The 21,483-nt window shown below is 40.1% G+C and overlaps 1 protein-coding gene across 5 annotated transcripts in view; it reads right to left on the bottom strand.

Moving 5' to 3' along the window:
* Positions 1 to 21,483, bottom strand: part of GPD2 (glycerol-3-phosphate dehydrogenase 2) — a 141,739-nt gene that overhangs the window by 85,707 nt on the left and 34,549 nt on the right. For 3 of the 5 annotated variants that reach the window (XR_006712892.1, XM_045479883.1, XM_045479882.1), the window contains exon 2: positions 18,485 to 18,594. Coding sequence is in view for 3 of the 5 variants with exons in the window: in XM_045479883.1 (XP_045335839.1) it covers positions 18,485 to 18,586 (102 nt within the window). In the remaining 2 variants the exon portion in view is untranslated. Of the gene's footprint in view, positions 1 to 8,698; positions 8,705 to 9,406; positions 9,412 to 18,484; positions 18,595 to 20,738; positions 20,800 to 21,483 lie in introns of those variants that run through there. The other 2 variants (XM_045479884.1, XM_045479885.1) reach the window with 2 other exon arrangements.

The following is a 21,483-nucleotide window of genomic DNA, read 5'->3' as shown; positions in this document are numbered from 1 at the left end:
CCACCGAAGACTGACTCATGTCCACTTTGCTGTGAAATCCAGTGAGCACATTTTATCCCTCGTGTTAGCTGTCACCTCGGCACACAATTTTCTGTTCACTGGGAGACAACGAACTGAACTGAGCTCTCTCTCCAGCCTCTCTCAACCACTCTCTCCTAGTTTCCTCTGGAGGTCCCTGTACTCCCTAACATTAAATACTGACGTCCCCTTAGGCCTTTCTCTAGAGAATCTCTAGAGAATTTCTTCTGCCTCCATACAGTCATATGACTTCCAATTATACTCCCCTATCCCAGAACCCAGATATCAAACTACCTATTAGGTACCTCCATTTGGAGGTACCTCCATATATCTCAAGTTTGAACTGATGACTTTATCTCCCCAAACCCTCTTTCCTGTCAGTGTTCATCAGAAGGAACCATTTTGCATCTAGTTGTTTGTGCCACTCTCTTCAGTCCGTTTTTGATCAATCACTGAGTACTGTCACTTTCGCCTCCTAAAAAAATTCTCAGGCCCAGTCACTTCATCTTCACTTCCACTTTTCTTCTTCTTTTTTTTTTTTTTTTTAAGTTTTTTTAATGTTTTTATTTATTTTTGACACAGAGACAGAGCATGAGCAGGGGAGGGTCAGAGAGAGAGGGAGACACAGAATCTGAAACAGGCTCCAGGCTCTGAGCTGTCAGCACAGAGCCCGACGCGGGGCTCGAACTCACGGACCGTGAGATCATGACCTGAGCCGAAGTCGGACGCTCAACCGACTGAGCCACCCAGGTACCCCTCTTTTTTTTTTTTTTTTTAATGTTTATTTATTTGTGTGTGTGTGAGAGGGAGAGAGAGAAAGAGAGAGCAAGCAGGCAGCGTCAGAGAGAGAGGGAGACAGAGGGTTTGACAGCAGACAGCTGATGTGGGGCTCGAACTCACGAATCGTGAGATCATGACCTGAGTCAGAGTAGGACAATTAACCTACTGAGCCACCCAGGTGCCCCTTCACTACCACTTTTCAAGTCAAGGTATCTTCTGTTTCCTCTATACTAATATGATATCCTCCCACAGGTCTTCACATATTCACCAAGCCTTCCAAGTCAGTCTCCATACTGCAGCTGGGGTAGTCATTTTAAAGCCCAAATAATGTCATTTCCATGACATTAAAAGCCTTCAAGAGCTTCCAATTTCATTTAGGTTATATGTAAGCAACTTATAGTTTCTAAGATTCTTCACAGTCTTTTAAAGTAGGTTGAACTTAACCAAAAAAAGGAAAAAAGTGGACAATACCAAGTGCAGGTGAGTGTACAACATGATTGGAACTCTCTTATATTGCTGGAGGAAATAGAAAATGAGACAGCCATTTTGGGAAACTTGAGTTTCTCATAAAAGTAAACGCACACTTACCATACAACCCAACAATCCTCTCCTAGGTAATTACTCAAGAGAAATCAAAGTCTGTGTTCACACAAAAACCTGCAGCGAATGCTTACAGTGCGTTTATTCACAACTGGTGAATGGCTAAACAAATTGCGACGTGTCTATGCAATGAGTAATAACTGCCAGTCAAAAGAACAAACTACTGATAGACCTAACAACATTAATCTCAGATGCATTCTGCTAGTTAGGAGTCGGCAGATCATGGTTTTCCACCCAAACGTGTCTGCCATCTGTTTTAATAAACAAAGTTTTACTGGAACCCAGCCACCCCCAATCACTCGTGTATAGTCCATGACTACAGTAGCAAAGTAGAGAAACTGAAACAGAGACGGTATGGCCTGCAGACCTGAAACATTGACTACCTGGGCCTTTACAGGAGAGTCTTCCCATCCCTGTGAAACTGAAAGAAGTTAGACTCAGAAGTCTACAGCTGACATGATTCCATTTACATGACCTTCTGTAAAAGCAAAAGGATAGGGTCAGAAAATAGTTCAGTGACTGTCAGGGTGTGGGGCTGGTGGAGTGATACACCGACTACCAAGAGCATGACAGAAGTTTTGAGGCTAGAAATGTCGTGGTTATATGATTCTATGTGCTTGCCAAAACCATTAGAAGTGTATATTATAAAGGGTGAATTATACTGCATAATGTAAGTTATGCCCCAAACAATATCTCAATAAATTTGACTTTCAAAAAAAGTAAGTAGACATGTACAAAGCCAACAGACACATGAAAAGATGCTCAACATCACTAACCATAAGGGAAATGTAAATCAAAACCACAATGAGATATCACGATACCTGTCAGAATGCCTAGTATCAAAAAAAGACAAGAAATAACAACTGTTGGCAAGGATGTGGGGAAAGGGAACCCTCATACACTGCTGGTGGGAACATAAATTAGTGCAGCCACTATGGAAAACAGTAAAGAGATTCCTCAAAAAATTAAAAATAGGAATATCACATGATACAGCAATTTCCACTTCTGGGTATCCATCTGAAGAAAATGAAAACATTAATTGAATGGATAAAGAAGATGTATTGCATGTGTGTGGATATATATATGTAATATCATATTACATATATGTTAAATATTTCATTACACATACATATGTAATATGTGTAATATTACATTACATATATTTCATATATGTAATATATACATAATATTCCATTACATACATTATACATTCAATTATATATATATATATATATATATAGTACTCAGCCATAGAAAAGACAAAATCTTGCCATTTATGACAAAACAGATGGGCCTTGAGAATATCATAGTAAGAGAAATAAGTCAAAGACAAATACTATAGGACATCACTTACATGTGGAATCTAAAAAACAAAACAAATGAACAAACAAAACAGAAAAAAGACTCCTGGATACAGAGAAAAAACTGATGGTTGCCAGAGGGGAGGGGTGTAGGAGATATGGGCAAAAAGAGGTGAAGGGGATTAAGAAGTACAATCTTCCAGTTATCAAATAAATAAGACACAGGGATGTTAACGTACAGCATAGGGAATATAGTCAATAATTTGTAACAACTTTGTATGGTGATGGATGATAACTAGACTTACTGTGGTGACCATTTTGTAATGTATATAAATACTGAATCACTATGTTGTACACCTGAAACTGATATCATACTATATGTCAATTATTCTTCAATTAAAGAAAAAGTATGTATATAGTATTTGTGTCAGGCACTATTATAAGCGTTTTGCTTTTTTCTACTCATTTAATCCTCTATTAACCCTATGAGTTAAGTACTCTTGTGATGGCCATTTTACAGAAGAAGTAACTAGACAAAGAAGAGTTAAGTCATCGGCCCAGGATTAATACAGCTATACAGTATTAATATATATACAGTATATATAATATAATACAGTATACAGAAGGGCTGGGAACCAGCCCCCGCAGTGTGCCCACAGACCAAGTTTTATATTGCTACACCACACTGACAGCATATAATGTGAGAAAAAAAAAATAAACAGACTTATTAGTTGTAATAGGATGAGATACCACCAGTTGCCAAATGCAGGAAGTTTTTGGTTTTATGGTATGATTTTTTCATGGATGTGTTCCTGAAGAGTTCTTCCAAAAACATTTTTGTTAAAGATACAGCACTATTGAGGGGAATTTATTTAATTTCTGACACTACATTTAAAGCAACATTTTATTTTTGTTGATTTTTTTTTCCCCATAAAAGCTGGGAAGTGTTGCAACTGAGAAGTGAAGCACCAAGTTTATTTCAGAGGCAGTAAACACAGCCTAAGGCCCTACTTGTCATAATTATGACAAGAGAAAGACTCATATGGCTTCACATGGCGTTGAGTCTCAAAAACACATCTGCACTCCACCTTCTCTAGAATATCTTGACTGAGGGGAAATAAAGAAGAGAAAAGCAGCCAGAATAAAACAGCAGTGTAAGTCACAACACCCTTTAAGAACAGAGGTACAGTAAAACCTTGGACTGCAAAGACCTTGTTCTGAGAGTGTTCCACAAGATAAGCAAACATTTCTAATACATTTTTAACTTGATAAGCAAACATTTCTAATACATTTTAACTTGCAATACGAGTAGCACATGCCTCCGAATGTCACATGATCACAACTGAGCCAATGGTTCTTTCTCTCTCTCCCTCTCTCTCTCTCTCCCCCTCTGTGGGATTGTGGGTGGTTGTCTCCCATGCTCAGAGTCTGGGTCTCAGGCTGTGCAATGCTTGGCAGAAATCAGTGATTTTTCAGAACGCTGGAAGGTGCCCACAACTGTCACTAGCATATTTTTTGTCACTTCAAAGCACCTAGCGACAGTCCTTTGCTTTTCCATACACGAGTAGCTTAGGAATGCTTTGCTTCATTCTAGGTCAGGCTGCCTGCAGATATAGACCCTTTCCTTGGCTACCTTATTGCCAGTTACATTAAATACAGTATATGACAAGAGTTTATTAATACCGTTAGTGACATGAAAGTCATCCTACACAATAACCCTCCTCTCTCGTCCCCCTCATGCCAGCCAGGAAGGTTTCCAAAGGTAAGTATAGGGTACTTTATATTTTGTATTTTATTATTTTGTATTATATTCCAGTACTGTAATCATTTTTACATGAATATTTTTGGGTTGTGCAAATGAATCATCTGAGTTTCCGTTATTTCTTATGGGGAAATTCACTTTGATATACAAGTGCTTTGGATTACAAGTGTGTTTACAGAACAAAACCAAGGTTTTACTGTATTTGTACTCCACATTTTCCCAGACCAGATCTTTCGAAGGCAATTTGTTTGAGCAGGAATCTGGAGGATAAGCTCCACTAAAAGACTGACTCAGAGATTCTGGGAGAAATCTCGGAATGGCAACGTGCCCTAAGTTATCTGAGAGACCAAAACTCTCACAGGACACCTCAGCCACACCACTTACTCATGCAGTCAATATGTAATAGAGGTCTTCAGAGATTCTATAGAATGGAGGCCAAAACAAAAAGGTAAAGAGGCAATCATAATATTGCTGAACAGGCAGATTTAAGTAGAGAGGAGGCTACAAGAGCCACAGGAGGCATGCCTAATCCAGACCCTAGAAGGTTTTCTGGAAATCATAGCTACATCAAGTCAAGAATGGCTAATGGGCATTAGTTGGATTACAATGCCAGGAAACGAAGTGAGAATGGCACGTGCTAAAACCAGAAGTCATGCTAATGCATTTCTTTGCTCAGCACACTGCTTTCTTAAAAACATGTATTACACACCCAATATTTAAAAGTTCCTGTATTTTATACATAAACGAGGATTTCTGAGATAAAGCTGCCAAAACTGCACAGCAGCTGCTGCCCTCAGGCAGGGATTGTGTGTTCTTATTAGTCCAGGGCCCCCCACTCACTGATTTCATGCTTTTATCTCACCAGTCTGGCCCCCGTACACATAGAAGTTTGCCGACCCTGGTCTAAAGACAGGATAGGCCAATAATTTGATTCAAGATCGAATGCCTAATTCAGCCACTGAATCCAGAAGAAAGGAGAGTCCAAGATACAAAACAAACTTCCTTTTGCCCAGTAGAATTCTAACCACAGCTCCCAAACAAAAAATTCTTACCCTAGTGGAACTGGGAAAATATTTAATATTACTCTGATATTGTTATTTCTGATATTTAATCATGATCATCTATGGGGAAGTGGGCTTTTTTAAGATTTATAAGCAAATTTTCATCTACACTGTAAAAAGATGAAATTCCTCCAGAATTTTGATAGCAAACACATAGTTTTTGTCAAGAGATTGGCACCTGTGAACAGAGAACTGAAAGTTAAGTTCATCATCTTCGAGAGTTTATATCCCACAGAACAGAACAGGATTCAAAACGCGATCAGTTTTACTATGTGCACCATTAGACTTGCAAATTAAAAAAAAAAAAAAAAAAATCCTAGACATTTGCAACTTCAGGTGAGACCGAAAACAAGATCTAATAATTAGTGTCTATTTCTGAAAGAAGTGCATATTCAAAGACCACACGCAATTAACAACCAGGTTGTCCTGTAATCACGTGCAGTAATAATTGGTGTATAAAGTAGGGTTTCATGCAAATCACTTTATACAGCAACTATCTCTCTCCCGTATCGTGTGATTCAATCACATCTTGGTAACGGAACTGTTAGAGTTAAGGGAAACTGCCTGGCCTTTTGTTGTCACTGAAAAAGACCAACAATATTTGTATTTTCCTGGAAAAGAAACACAACCTGCATCTCCTTACGGGGAATCTTAACATGTTTTAATGGCCTTCACCTCCTGAATCACTTTGGGAATGCGAACAGTGATGTCTTTTCTTGTACTTACATGACAGTGAGCAGCATTTCTCACTGTGAGCATACTCAGTGAGGGACTCATGATTACTCTGTGGGAACAGTTGCTAATGGGTAGACTGTCCTCTCCACTGGGGACCAGAGAAGAAAAAACAAGTCCTTCCTTCTGGGGATGGCTGAGATGGGAGTGGTAGTGCACCTGCAAGGTGTTACCCCGCCTTTAAGTGGCTGCCATTCATTTGAGATATCACAGAGAAGCTCTCTGAACAGCTCATGATATATCCAAACTATTAAATTGCAAAACTTTTTCTTAAGTTTATTTTTATTTATTTTGAGAGAGAGAGAGAGAGAGAGAGAGAGAGAGAGCAAGTGGGGAAGGGGCAGAGAGAGAGTGAGCCCGAATCCCTAGTAGGCTCAGCACTATGAGCACACAGCCCAACAGGGGGCTCAAACTCAGGAACCATGAGATCACGACCTGAGCCAAAATCCAATCAGACGCTTCACTGACTGAGCCACCCAGGCACCTCAAGCTGTATAACTTTTTTACAGCTGAAAAGCGGGAAAACCCTTTGGCTCTGTCTGAATCTACTTCAGGTAAACTCACATCATAACTGATTACATGATCTGAGGTTTTGGGGGGATATGTGTTACTGGTTTTCAAATAAATATTTCAGAAAAAATGTATTTGGAGTTGTCTCAACTCGATACTCCTCTTCAATTCTAACAGCTATGCTAAGAACCAGAGGATCTGGAGAGAAAGCCTGGGCTCAGGCTGGACAGAGGGGGAAGAGCCAGTCCTGGGGTCTGCCCGGCTGCTACTGGTCCTCACACTCTAATGAGCTAGCTTCTCCAGGTCTAACAATTACCACAGAACAGACGCATCCTTTGACCACTAAGGAAAGTGAGGTTAGTTATTCCTTGTGCAGGTAACGGAGAGAATCAGAATTTGATCCCAGGTTTGACTCCATATTCCATGACCTCAGCTGTGCTAGGCTCTCTTTGTACGTGTAGCTTATCTGGGTCCCTTGATCCACCAGCCTCTTGGGCACCATAGAGCAGGGAGCCGTCAATGACCATCAGTGAAATCGGAAGCCTTAGGGAGTCTGCCTAGCCCATGGCCAGCTGCACTGGGCAGTCAAGTTGACATCCAGGTTCCATGAAATAGCACTTTTTCTTAAAAACCTCCCCAACACATACATCTGGAAGTGGATACAGGGGGTTCATCTTTCCCCCATCCCTCTCAGGTGAATAAAACTCTGACCCAGTGAGACAAATGATCATTTCTCAGCTTTACAACCCAGATGGCCCTCAGCTACATTTTACCTTGGTGTTCAAAATAGTTCTGGGTCAAATTTGTGATGCACACTTTCCATTTCTCTTGTGGATTAGTTCTTCAAATATACACTTTTTTATAACATTTCTAGTTTCTACTCACAAGCATATAATTAGATCTAAGAATGTCTTTGTTGAAAAACCACAAATTGCAAAATAAGGGAAGCGAGTAAAATCAACATCGCCGATTTTCTTCTTAATCTGCCCAAACTCTACCTAGAGGAAGCTGTCCTAACACAAACATAATTTAACTATTAAGCTAGAAGATGGGGAGAAGGAAAGGGAGTGAAGGGACTCTCCCCAAAGCATTTATAGAAAGTTTCCTCAGTTCCACAATATCCTAAAAAGTTTCTTAAAGAGGCCTCAAAATGAATAAATAGTTGAAAATGAAATGCAAAGTCAAATCAGAATGAATGTCAATGTTGCTCAGTTAGCAACAGCCTAGAAGCTCACCAGCTGTCAACGCTAATCATAGCTCAGTCGTTGACTCACTGTGTGACCTCTAGCAGTACAGTTAACCTCGCTGATTTTGTATGCCAGCAATAAAATAGCATTGCAAACTCCTCGAAGGCCTGATGTGAGTTATAACTCAGAGATATTGCCATGGCCCCGTGTTGAGAGCTAAGTGTTAAATAAAAACCAAAATTATAAGGAAGATGATAGGATGCTCTTCAAAGAACATTTCCAGCTCTGTCTGCATAATTTTAGTGCTCTGATGAAACATGCCTCTGAAGAAACGGTTAACCACATAGAGGAGGTAAGAATAGTTCAAACTGGCCTTATGGAAGATACAGTGTACTCATAGTCCTCATCACGCTTTAGCTATCAAAGGCAACCCCAACACATTTCGTTGTGTTTCTAGGAGAAAAACAGTTCTTCCAGGAATCTATGCACAGAGTTCTCAACAAGAGAAGCGAGTGAACGGTAGAGTCTTTGGCCTATACTCTAACAATAAAACTCTCATCAAAAGAAATGCAGCTTGTCAATCAAATTAGAAGCTAAAGTCAGGACACAGATGTAATGGCTAGATGCTTAAAACTTTCTCTTCCTCCAGAGAACACTGCTGGATTGCATTTCCCTCCCACCCTCCCTTAACATTGGGTGGAAATGATCCAGTGGGTCAAAAAGTACTATAATATGCCAGAGCCACACAGATCTCTGAATGATTGCCACAAGCAGGTCCCCCATCTATCTTCACTGAACTGTACTATGAGGAAGAAATAAACCCTCATGGTGATAACCCAGTGAGCTCCGGCAGTTGTTTATTACATCATTAGCTTGCTCAAATTAATACACAACTATGAGACATGTTTAGTATTACAACCCAAGATTCACAACTCACCTACCCTGCATACAGTCTATACATAGTTCAGAATACTCCCCTCGTGGATAAAGACCCATCGTTTACAGAAAAATAAGTCCATACATATAAAGCTCGAAGGACAATCAACTGATGAATGGATAAAGAAGATGTGGTGTATATATACAATGGAATACTACTTGGCAATGAGAAAGAATGAAGTCATGCCATTTGCAGCAACGTGGATGGAACTGGAGGGTATTATGCTGAGTGAAATAACTCAATCAGAGAAAGACAGATACCATATGTTTTCACTCATATGTGGATCCTGAGAAACTTAACAGAAGACCATGGGGGAAGGGAAGGGGAAAAAACAGTTACAAACAGAGAGGGTGGGAGGCAAATGATAAGAGACTCTTAAATACAGAGAACAAACTGAGGGTGGATGGAGGGGTCGGGCAGAGAGGAAAATGGGTGATGGGCATTGAGGGGGGCACTTGTTGGGATGAGCACTGGGTGTTGTATGTAAGCAATGAATCACAGGAATCTACCCCCAAAACCAAGAGCACACTGCATACACTGTATGTTAGTCACTTTGACAATAAATCATATTTTAAAACAATAAAAGAAAAAATAAAGCTGGAAGGACAGATCATCAAACACAAGCCCCACTAAGCCACAGTGCAAAGACATTTCTACCTTTATATTTGATATAATGCTGAAGCCACAGCTCTTTAAGCAGGCAGATAGGACCAAGGAGCCTGTTACTTAACCACTAATCCATTCTCCTCCTTAATATGCATTTTTCATTCGGTATGTAACACTATCGTTCCCCACCTAAACATTAAAGTCAACAAAAATGAAGACTGTTTAAAGAACAGTTGCCATTACAGAACTCCGTAAGATCTTTTTAAGAAAAAGGCTGTTTATGAACCCATGAAAATGCCTCTGGAGATGGTTATTAGAACAAACAAGTCTCGTAGCTGGAATTGACTAAGTTAAGATCAATCTGGTAAGCATATAGCAAACGTGTCATGTAATAATTTCAGCTACATCAGTGCTCAGGAAGATTATACTGATTTCAAAGCCACAGATACTCTTTAGCTTAGGAATCAGAAGAATATTTATAACTGAGGTTAGATTCTTAAAGATATTAAGCATGCTCAAAAAGTAAATAAACTGTTACATCCAAAGATGCTACTGAAAAGTAATGTGAGTGGAATTTTTTATAATTCAAAATTTCTTAACTGACATCACGTCTTAAGTACTGTGCTTATGATTTAAAATTTTTTTTTTCAACGTTTATTTATTTTTGGGACAGAGAGAGACAGAGCATGAACGGGGGAGGGGCAGAGAGAGAGGGAGACACAGAATCGGAAACAGGCTCCAGGCTCTGAGCCATCAGCCCAGAGCCTGACGCAGGGCTCGAACTCACGGACCACGAGATTGTGACCTGGCTGAAGTCGAACGCTTAACCGACTGCGCCACCCAGGCGCCCCTGTGCTTATGATTTTAAATTTTATCTGTGTGTTTGTTTATTTTATAGGCTTTATTCTGTACAGCAGTTTTAGAATTACAACAAAATTGAGAAAAAGATCCAAGGGTTTTCCATATACCTTCTGCCCTCATACATACTTTGCCTTTATCAACAACATTCACCAGAATGGTGCTTTTTTTTTTTTTTTTTCCCCCCAAGAATGAACTTACATTGACACATTAGAATCATCCGAAGTTGACAGTTTACTTAAGAGTTCACTCTTGGGGTGCCTGAGTGCTCAGGTCATGATCTTATGGTTTGTGATTTTGAGCTCCACATAGGGTTCTCAGTTGTCAGCACAGAGCCTGCTTTGGATCCTCTGTCCCCCTCTCTGTCTCTGCCCCTCCCCTGCTCATTCTCTCTCTCTCCCTGTCTCTCTTTCTCTCTCTCTCTCTGTCTCAAAAAAAAAAAAAAAAAAAAAAATTAAAAACACTAAAAAAAAAAAAGAGTTCACCCTTAATGTTGTACATTTTATGGGGTTGTACAAATGCATGATAACATATATCCATCATTATAATATCATACCGAGTAGTTTCACTGTCCTAAAAATCCTCTGTGTTCTGCCTTTTCATCTCCCCCACACACCCTGGGTGCAATCCCTGATCTTTTAACTGACTCCAATAGTTTTGGAGACTCCATAGTTGAGTTCTTCCATTATCATTCTTTCTTCCATGTCTCTCTGTGGCACAATAGTTCATTTCTTTTTAGTATTGAATAATAGCCCATTATCTGGATGCACCACAGTTTGTTTATCTGGATCTTCACCTACTAAAGGACATCTTGCTTGCTTCCAAGTTTTAGTAATTATGAATAAAGCTGTTAGACACACTCCTGTGCAGGTTTTTGTGTGAACATACTTTCCAAGTCTTTTGGGTAAATATCAATGACAGTGATTGCTGGATCATACGGGAAGAATATGTTTAGTTTTGTAAGAAACTGCCAAACTCTCCTCCAAAATAGCTGTACCATTTTGTATTCTCACCAGCAATAGATGAGGCTACCTACTGCTCTACATCCTTCACCAGCATTTGCTCATGATTTTTATTTCTCTTCAACAGATATTCATCTGAACTTCATGTTTCTCTACCCTCTACCAGCTTCTCTCTCCAGCAGTTAATAGAAGCCACATTAAGCCAAACAAAAGCTCAGCTATGTAAATAAATCTAGTGTTACAGCATTCTTGCTATGCCTAATAGGGCTAGATCTGTTTCATATGTCCATATCCTACATCAGGGGAAGGGAAAGTACTAGACAGATACTAAAGACCTGCTTTGTGACAGGTATCATGATCACTGGCTTGTATACACTGACTTAGTGCTTGGCAGGGAGGAAAAAGAAAACCTGGGATTAAATGACATTAACCTACTTTATGAAGAAACAGGAGTTCCGAAAACTTGCATAAACTGTGCACATGAACAGGCTCACCAAAACCCCTCCACACTTGTGTAACAGACAAATTCAGGAAGCTAAATATCTGTTCAATCAGGGGGTCCATTAAAATAAATCCCAAAGTTGATCTTACTTTCACTAGAGATGATCATTCTATTTTTACTCCTTCTCCAATCCCATCTTTTATATTTGGAGTGGCTGGTATATAAGTCAAAAGGCTCTGCTTTATTAGAATCTCTTACAAATAATGTATCGAGAAGAGACCGAAATTACGAATTAAAAAAATGTGCTCAAAATTCCTATGGATTTTAACTGTTCTTACATCACTTTGCCTCTCATTAGCGCATGTATTTTTCCTTCTGAGTTTTGATGATACTAACAATGGAGGTAATATAGTTTAACCTGTAATTCAACTCACGTAACCCATCACCACAATCATTTCTTCATGTTCCCCTAATTCATGCACATAGCAGAGTGAATTCTAGTATTTTGTAAGCCATTCACAAGTATAGTAAATTACTAACTCCTACAAAGTGAGAGGCTATTTTGCAAAGCATAAAGATCCTGTCAATAATTACTAGTACTACATCAATGACTTTGGAAAATAATAAGCCTAATTGCATTCCACTTCAAGCTAAAATGATACAAGAGAATCTTCCCTCCCCCCCCAAAAAAATGGACCTTGTTAAAAATATTGTTTTTCATATGTTTCACCATAGAATTCCAAAACATAGCATTGTACTATATAAAATTAATTTATCAAAAATGCTATAGTCACATAACTTTTTAGAAACATATCAGCCATATAAATCAAGCCTGTCATAACTCATAAAAGCCTAAGGGGGAAAAAAAAGAGAACAAACAGCAGGAACTTCAAGGAATTTATTCCTTACAACAGAAAACAGAAAAAGAGTTTAAGTCAATAAGTGGGATTGTCCACCTGGTTATTGGCTCATTGTCAGATCAGGAAGCAAGGCAAAGAGAAAACAGAAGGTATTTGTACACCTGCTTTCTAGCCATTCTCTTACAACCTGAGGAAGGACATACCATTGCTGCAGATCTCAGAAGTCTTAACAAGGTAGCCCTGAATGCAAGGATCGCCAGTAACAAGAACAACATTCCTGCTGCTTACAGCCACACTTTATATTCGTATCACCCGGGAATCCAATACTAGCTCACACTTGAAAGCCTACTATGTTCCAGAAACTCTTTCAGGCTTTATTGCTCTTCAACAATCTTGGGAGGAAAGTACCTTTGTTCTCCCTATTTTACAGACAAAGGAAAATGAGGTCCAGAGAACTTAAGAAAACTGTCCGTAGTCTCTTAGCTCTTCAGTAGAGCTAAGTGTTGGATACAGGCAATCTTTGTCAAGATCGTACTCTCATCCCGTATGTTATATCGCTCACGAATGGAAGGAAATTCAATCAATGAGAATCTCTATGTTCCCTGATTCCAATACAATCATTCCTCAAACTGAAAAGAGACCTTGATTTCCATACCCTGAAGCCCATTCCCTGCCTATGCAAGGTACAGGAAAAAAAAAAAAAAAAAAGAAAAGAAAAGAAAAAACAGAAAACTTTCGCATCCGGGCTTTGAGAAAGCTCTCAGTGGTTTTCAGGCCTCACCTCAGAGCTGGCTCACAAAGCCCACTACACCTTCAGAGTGGGTAATGGAAGGAACAAACTGAGTATGTATTACGTGAGAGGGCCCAGACCTAAACAGACCTCAGACCTAAATAGATCTTTGTTACATCAACCACACCACTGGGGTTAGAAAGAAGCCCACACCATCACACCAGTGTTTCCAGTTAGACCTAGAAGGTATGAAATAAACGTTGAGTTTAAAAAAAAAAAAGTTTCAAAAATTCCTTTGGTCTATAATGAAAGGCAAAAGCCTGGGGCAACCCTCAGTCAAATCTTTGCACACCTACCCTGTTTTTGCCCCATTCTCCCCGGCCACCCGCCTTCTTCCCACCTCCCTGAGGAACCCTCATACGCAGCCCCAACTTTAACACTCTCTACTTCCGCTCCTCACTAAAGTTTACTGGCTCTGAAAGTACCCAAGGCCTTCTCTCCGAATTTCAACGCCCCTCTCCATCCATTCTGGTCTCCCATTGGCTTGAAATTAGAAAAGGAGACTCACCCATGAAGTAACACTTTCCCTTCACTAGAGATAAAGGAATCACTAGAAGAGCATCCTGTCCCCAGAGGAAGACTGGATGTCTTCCAAGTCCCTTCCAATCAAAAGTTTATTATTAAACAGACCTCGAGTAAATAGCGAATGGTAAATAACTTGCTCTCAGAACTCAGCACACCACTGCAGAGGTGCTTGCTTGCCGCACCCCTGGTGGGGATTCAAGTGGTAAGTGGTTTAGACCCACTCCTCAGCCTCCTGGTCCTTGGAATATAGCTGGTCTGGGGAGAGGAAAACCAAGACTTTGTGGAAACTTAATCACCTATTTGTGGATGAGGAAATAAAAGGAGGAAAATGAAATGAATAGGAAGCCTCTCCAAGACCACTCGAAAAAAACCCTACATGCGTAACTGAAGCGAGCCTGAAAAGTGGATGCCATTTGTGGCCACAAAACTCCTTTCCTGCAGGGATACACGGTCAAAAAATGTCAGCCATCGTTCATCCCTTTTCCCCCCTCAGCTTCCTCACTGGAATAGGAAAATTTAGGTTGCTTCAGCTTCAAAAGAAAATAATAATAATAATAATAATAATAATTAATGATATCTCCTTAAGTCATGATATTCATCCCTTCTAATTCTGACCTATTTATCTCAAAAGGAAAAAAGTCTCTAGGCTTCCCTTGGGTCAACAATGGATACACCTGATCACTGAAAAACAAAATATAAATTTTCACAATATGCTCATATGAGGGAAAGCCATACTATGAAGTGAGACCAAACAATCATTACAATCACCTCTAACCCCCAACTTGCCCCCAGAAATGCCAGAGTCTCCCAAAGGTCTCTATCTCCTCACCTACAATAGCTTTTATTCAAGCAAGTGGCTAAAAGGTAAGTGAACAAGATCTTATTTGATTTCATAGTGTTTTCTGTTTAATAAAAAAAAAACAAAAACTGAACATATAAGAGCTTTCCTTCTATTATCCCCCTTGCAAATACAAGGTAATTAAACTGTAGAATTGATTTCAAAGGCTTTGTGTGAGCTGGCCTGGCACGTAAACAGTTAGACACAGCACTGTCTTAGTCAAATGTGCTTTAACAATTGACCAACTTTTACAATCAACCCGTTTGTTTTCAGAATGGGTATTTAAGGTAGGAAGCTTCGTGCTCAGGCTATCAAATGAGCATCGGTTAGGAGTCAGAGGAGACACAACAGTAGGTGCGGGAATGCCAGCAAAATGTGCCTGGACTTGAACTCGACAGATGGCTTTCTTATACTTCAGTGTCTTGTACTTTCAACACCAACTTATTCTTAAAGGAGAACAATTTATCAGTTAGAATCATCTTAGAAGACTGAAAAAAATATAAAAACACAAGCCCATACTTTAAGCATTTTATTGCTCTGCGGAAAAATGGAGCATTTTTAAGGAGACAGCTTCTACACAATGTAGCCAAATAATGGGTATTAAGGGGCAGATTTTTTCTTGACCATTGAAAAGCCCCCAGAATGGCTCTGATTGGCAGATATTTTCTGAGAAAGGACAGCTGAGGCCCCTGGTCATTTTATGTCAGTGGCTCAAATGAGTTGTCTCCCCTCCCCCCTCCCCTCTCTTTTTTTTTTTTCCTAATCCCTAGGGCTACATACCAACCTGCTACCCAAAAATATGCTCATGGTAGTGGCTTTAAGGGACAGGAATCACCACAAAAGAATGCACATGCTTGGGTGAAAGTCTCATGCAACTCATTGATTGAATATGCCCATGGTGATTCTTCTCAAAAGAACTTGTCAGATTAAAATTATAAATGACTTGAAACTGCTGGTATCTGTTTCATTTCGCTATTAGGGTGGTCACGATGTCTAACTTAGGAAGGAGAAAATGGCAAAATGACCCAGGAATCAAAAGACCCTTGTTTTGCCTTGATTTTACTGACTAAAATTCACCCCTACCTTGATTGATTAGAGGCAGTATCGACTGTTCACTCTGTGAGATAAAGAAAAAGCAAACAAACAGGGGCACCTGGGTGGCTCAGTCAGTTAGGCGTCTGACTTCAACTCAGGTCATGATCTTGTGGCTTGTGAGTTCGAGCCCCGCTTTGGGCTCTGTGCTGACAGCTCAGAGCCTGGAGCCTGCTTCGGATTCTGTGTCTCCCTCCCTCTGTGCCGTGACCCCACTCATACTCTGTCTCTTTCTCTCTCTCAAAAGTAAATAAACATTAAAAAATTTAAAAAAAAAAGAAAAAGCAAACAAACAAAATATATGAGACAGTATTACCCAAGCACAAAGTTAAGTTATAAACTCTGAAGTAGAACATGCTCGCTGTGGGTTACAGAGATAAATCATGTACAAATTTGGCAACATTATATTAGATATTGTGACCTCTGGTGCTGGCATTTGCCAGTGTCATTTCAGATGGCCCTGGTAAAGATGGCAGAAGTAACCCAATCCATTAAAGCCCATGTCCCAAACAGAACTGCACTTCTGAAACAGCTTCAGCAGAAGCAGCATCTTTTCACACTTATTTTTAAGCAACCGAGGCAACTGAGACTTCATGAGGGCAGCCACCACAGCCTTAGCGTTGAGACTGCGTAGGTCACAGCGTTGAGACTGACCAGTGCCCACAAAGACGATGGCTTTGCTTGTGACGTAGGTCATAGAAATAGCAGCTCCCACCTTGTCATCAATGGTATCAAATTTGGTAAGGACGATGCCATCAATGAGCCGAGGCGTTTGAGCCATAGAATGGTCAGCCAAGGCTCTGTTGAATTTGCCCAGCTGGTCCACGGCCTCATTGCCTACTAAGGCCTCCCCCACAAACAGCACCAAGTCGGGTGTGTTGACAGTAATGAGCTTAGCCAGGGCAGTCATCCGAGGGGCATTCCTTGCATGCAAGGAATAGTGCATCGGGGCGCCTGGGTAGCTCGGTCAGTTAAGCATCTGACTCGGTTTCAGCTCAGGTCACGCACGGTCTCATGGTTTCCTAAGTTCAAGCCCCGCATCTGGCTCTGCGCAGGCAGCGTGGAGCCTGCTTTGGAATCCTCTCTCTCTCCCTCTTTCTACCCCTCCCCCACTCATGCTGCCTCTGTCTCCCTCAAAATAAATAAACTTTAAAGAAGTAAAAAAATGAAAACTAAAGGAATAGCGCATCGGGCGTGATCCATGAGTGAAGACGCGCTTCCTAGCAAGTCAGTCAATAATACCTGCAAGGCATACACCTGGGGAAGCCTCACGGGCAATGTGCTCACAGGTAAGAATGAAAAAGACTAACACAACCTATTCAATTCTGTCTTTAGGAAGAAGCACTAAAAATGAGCCTTTGTGCCTGTGTCTGTTTTGTTTTGTTTTTTGTTTTTAACTATAAGCCAACAAGTTGATTCTTCTTTTTTTTTTATTTTTTTTTTTTTAACGTTTATTCATTTTTGAGACAGAGAGAGACAGAGCATGAATGGGGGAAGGTCAGAGAGAGAGGGAGACACAGAATCTGAAACAGGCTCCAGGCTCTGAGCTGTCAGCACAGAGCCCGACGCGGGGCCCGAGCTCACAGACCGCGAGATCATGACCTGAGCGGAAGTCAGACGCCCAACCGACTGAGCCACCCAGGCGCCCCAAGTTGATTCTTCTTAATATGTGTTTTTAAAGTAGTATTTCTCATTCAGGACCTGGACTCTAAGGACTGTGGCGGGCTCCATTGTCTTGGAACACAAAGAAAAAGACAAGGGCAAGACAACCCATGGTGTCAAGGCTTTCGCAAAAATGCAAAAAATGAGTAGTTAACAGTCTCGCTGCAAACAGCTTCCCAAATTCTTTTACCTTCATCTTTGAAGCGAGAATGCACTACCAAGCTGGTATCATAAAATGCCCCGGTGACATGGGGAAGGGAGAACAGGAGACTAATACTAATTACTAGGGTGACTACCAGCATTTCAAGCCTAAAAGGAACAAAACCAGTCATCAAAATTATTTCCTGGCATCAATTTGGCATAGTTGTAGTGCAAAGGGAAAAAAAAAATTAAAAATAAAATGAAAATAAACTGAGCCCTTCAAATTATTTGGAAACTTCACACCAATCTCATTTCATGGCTTTCTCCCATTAAAAATTTTATCTACCATCAAGTGATACTACCTAAGTAAGAAAACCTTTAAGGAGTAAAATCAAGATTCAAAGCTGGGCCCTTTGTATAGACTCTATTCCATTTCCTGTCTCAGATGCCTGCCTGCCTTCTAATAAGACAAACTTTTGGCAGGAACATAGAAGGTATCCAGACATTTGGATGAATTGAACAAGGAAAGCCTAAAATGAACAAAGCCTGGGGCTTGGAAATGAGGCACTCTTTTAAAACCAAAGAGCCACAACAGTGGCTAAATAATATAATGCTTTCTGATAGAGAAATTCACTTTTTAAAAAATGAGATAACACCATAGTTCTCATGGACCATTAAGGTAGTGTTCCAAATTAGTGCCTTTCAGATCAAGTTGACACCGTAATTTCTACACAAAACCATTAACATACACATGCCCCATACGTAGTTCTTCAACAGATTTAAGTTTCATATTGTAATCAATACATGCATAATTACTTACTTGTTTCCTTCTGTAATGAGCAAACTGAGAGAGGCCTAGAACACTTGCAAGAGCACCTCCTCCAACAAGAATAGTCCCTTTCACTGCCTTTTGAAATGCCATTTCTTAGCCTACAAAGAAAAACAAAAAGGAAACAGAAAGAAGTGAATTCGGATTTTTATTAGATAACAATCCCCATAATAAAAAGAGACGGGCAATTCTGAAACTGTGCTAAACTAGAAAACAAAACAGAAAATAAGGAAGTTATAATGGGCCAAAAACAACGCTCAAAAAAAAGGAGACCAGGGAACTGACCACGTAAGAGTGGCCTTCCAACAGGAATTAAAGAGGAGAGCAAATTAAGAGACAACCGAGGATATTTACACAGCATAAAGTCAAGAGAGCCGTGACAAGAAATGGTATTGTGTATCTGTACTTGCAGATTTGTTCCACTGCTAATCCCCTCTACAGGGAGAACTGGGGGAGGTCTGACACTAGTCCAGAGTGAGCTTCACATTTACTTCAGGTTCTTTGGCACGGTTGTAACTCAAACTGCAGCACGACTCCCTTCCTGAGCTTTGTCCTCCTAAGGAAGCTCTCACTAGAGCCAAGAGCCAACACAGTCCTTGTCGCTAAAAGAGTCTACACTTGACAGGGAAAAAGTCAACAGAGGGGCCCCTGGGTGGTTCAGTCAGTTGAGTGTCCTCCTCTTGATTTCGGCTCAGGTCATGATCCCAGGGTCTTAGGATTGAGCCCCGTGTAGGATTCCACACTGAGCACAGAGTCTGCTTAAGATTTTCTCTCTCTCTCTCCCCCCCACCCCCCCTTCCTGGGCTTGTGCTCTCTCTCTCCTTCTAAAATAAAAATTAAAAAAAAATTTTTTTTAAGTGAAAGGAAACCATGCCTGATCCTTTCACAAAATGGCAGAAGATCATTGCTAGTGATTGCCATAATTCCTTTCACTATGGGAACTTAACAAAAAATTTTTTCTTCTAGCCAGGTTGCATGGCACCACAATTTCAAGGGGAGCCCCTTCATATGAAGCAGTCTTCGTGCTTACTATATATTTCTGAATAAAGTCTTATATTGCATTAGCTCCTTGACTTTCTTCTCACCTTGAAATACATATATACATATGTACATATATACATATACATATATACACACACATATACACACACACATATTGCACCATGGGACTCATGAAATTTTTTAAAGTGTTTTTGAGGGCTTCAATATACTTTAACTTTGTCAGAAACAACACACACAAAAAGGGCATAAAAATGAAAATTCCACTAAAAGAACTCTTGGCAGCTTTTATTTTGCTAAACTAAAAAAAAAAGATAACACTGTGTGATCACATAAAAAGAAGAAGGAGAAGAAGAAGAAGGAGAAGAAGAGGAAGAAGGAGAAGAGGTAGTAATAGTTCTAACTTAGAGTTGATAGTGAGCAATTTGATCTAAGACTTTCATCCACCATAGTAGCTGGCATACCCACACCTTACAGGAAGGCACCACCCTACTTTCCTGAATGGGTGGAGGTCAGACCTGTCTGGACAACATACCTTATGCTCTACAGGTATCTTATGACTCAGGAAAGTATTTAATATAGTCAGTTTTAACCTAGGGATGGTAAAGAACATATAGATATCTCAACGTAAGTTATGTCACCGTTAAAATGTTTGGGTCCGTATAGGATGAATAGAATCTATTAGCATAACTACGTTAAATCAAAGAATTTCAGTGAAGTGGATAACTGCGATTCTATAGAAAATTTATTTTGCAATACTATAAATTACATACTAAAATAAAAGTTGGCATTTCTGAAAATTTTATTTTTCCTCTGATCTCACTCCTTCTGACGAAGTAATAAATCCTAAGACCCATCTTTTTTTATTAAGATTGTCATCAGAGAAAATATTTCACAGGCATATGTTTCTCTACTGCTGGAGTTCTCTTTGTCAAACATGCCCTCTTTCCCAAGTTATGCCAAACAACTTGTACATGATGGCTAGGGGCCGCCATTCATCAGCCAACTCTAAGCAAAACCTTACGTCCAAGGTTGCTCTGATAACTGAAAACCTCAACTAAGCCAATTTGGAAGGCACTCATTTGTCACAGCCCACCACGATTCCTAGTGCCTTTGTATGTTCACATGGGTGCCTATCACACGACAATGGAAACCCCAGCAGCCTAGAGAGAGACTAGGTAGGACTCAAGCTAACTGGGTTCCCCTGACAAGGAGGGACAGAGAATAGAGACCTAGTTCTATTTACCTAAACAATGCATGTGCCCTCCCCATAGAGACAGCAGCCTGGTGGTCCGTTGGTTGTGAGCTTTGTAGCTGATTGACTTTAACTCAGTATCATTGCTTCTGAATGGATAATGTCATTGATGACCTCACAAAGGATACCACACACCAACATAGCCAACTGAGGCATGTTATATAACACAGTCAAAGAAAATGTCTCAGTGGAGGTGTTCACTCAGCCAGTTCAGTCTGGGGTCTTACAAACTGTGTAGGTTTGTAAGATTTTACAATTCTGTGTGTCCCTGTATTCCCTGCTCACCTTAGTAGAGAGCTTCAATTTGACTTCTGAAACCAAAACAGACCAATGGAGATATTTTCATGAGTTTTCTCAGTGAGCCACTAATACTCATGAAAACTGCATTAATATATTATTTTTCAGAGTTAGTGATCATATGGAATATAATCAATATTTTCTTTTTCCCAGTAATTTCATAAAACAACCAATGCTTAGGGGATCATTATTTCTACTGGGATCAAATCCACCTCAGATCATCTAGCTAGTTGCGATGAATAAATCACACTTACATGTAATTAAAAAACAAAAGCACAAAATCAATTTCACCTGGCTCTCCTAAGATTCTTCTCCTCCTCCTCCTCCTCATCCTCATCAATGTTATAATGATAACAGTTGACATTTATTGAGTATCTCCTAGGTAATAGGCACGGTGCTTTTAATTTTACACACATCAGCTCATATCACCCTCACAACA

This window comes from Leopardus geoffroyi, chromosome C1, assembly GCF_018350155.1.
Source record: "Leopardus geoffroyi isolate Oge1 chromosome C1, O.geoffroyi_Oge1_pat1.0, whole genome shotgun sequence".
NCBI lineage: Eukaryota > Metazoa > Chordata > Mammalia > Carnivora > Felidae > Leopardus > Leopardus geoffroyi.
The sequence above is the reverse complement of the archived record's forward strand: the minus strand, read 5'-3'. Positions and strand labels throughout refer to the sequence as shown.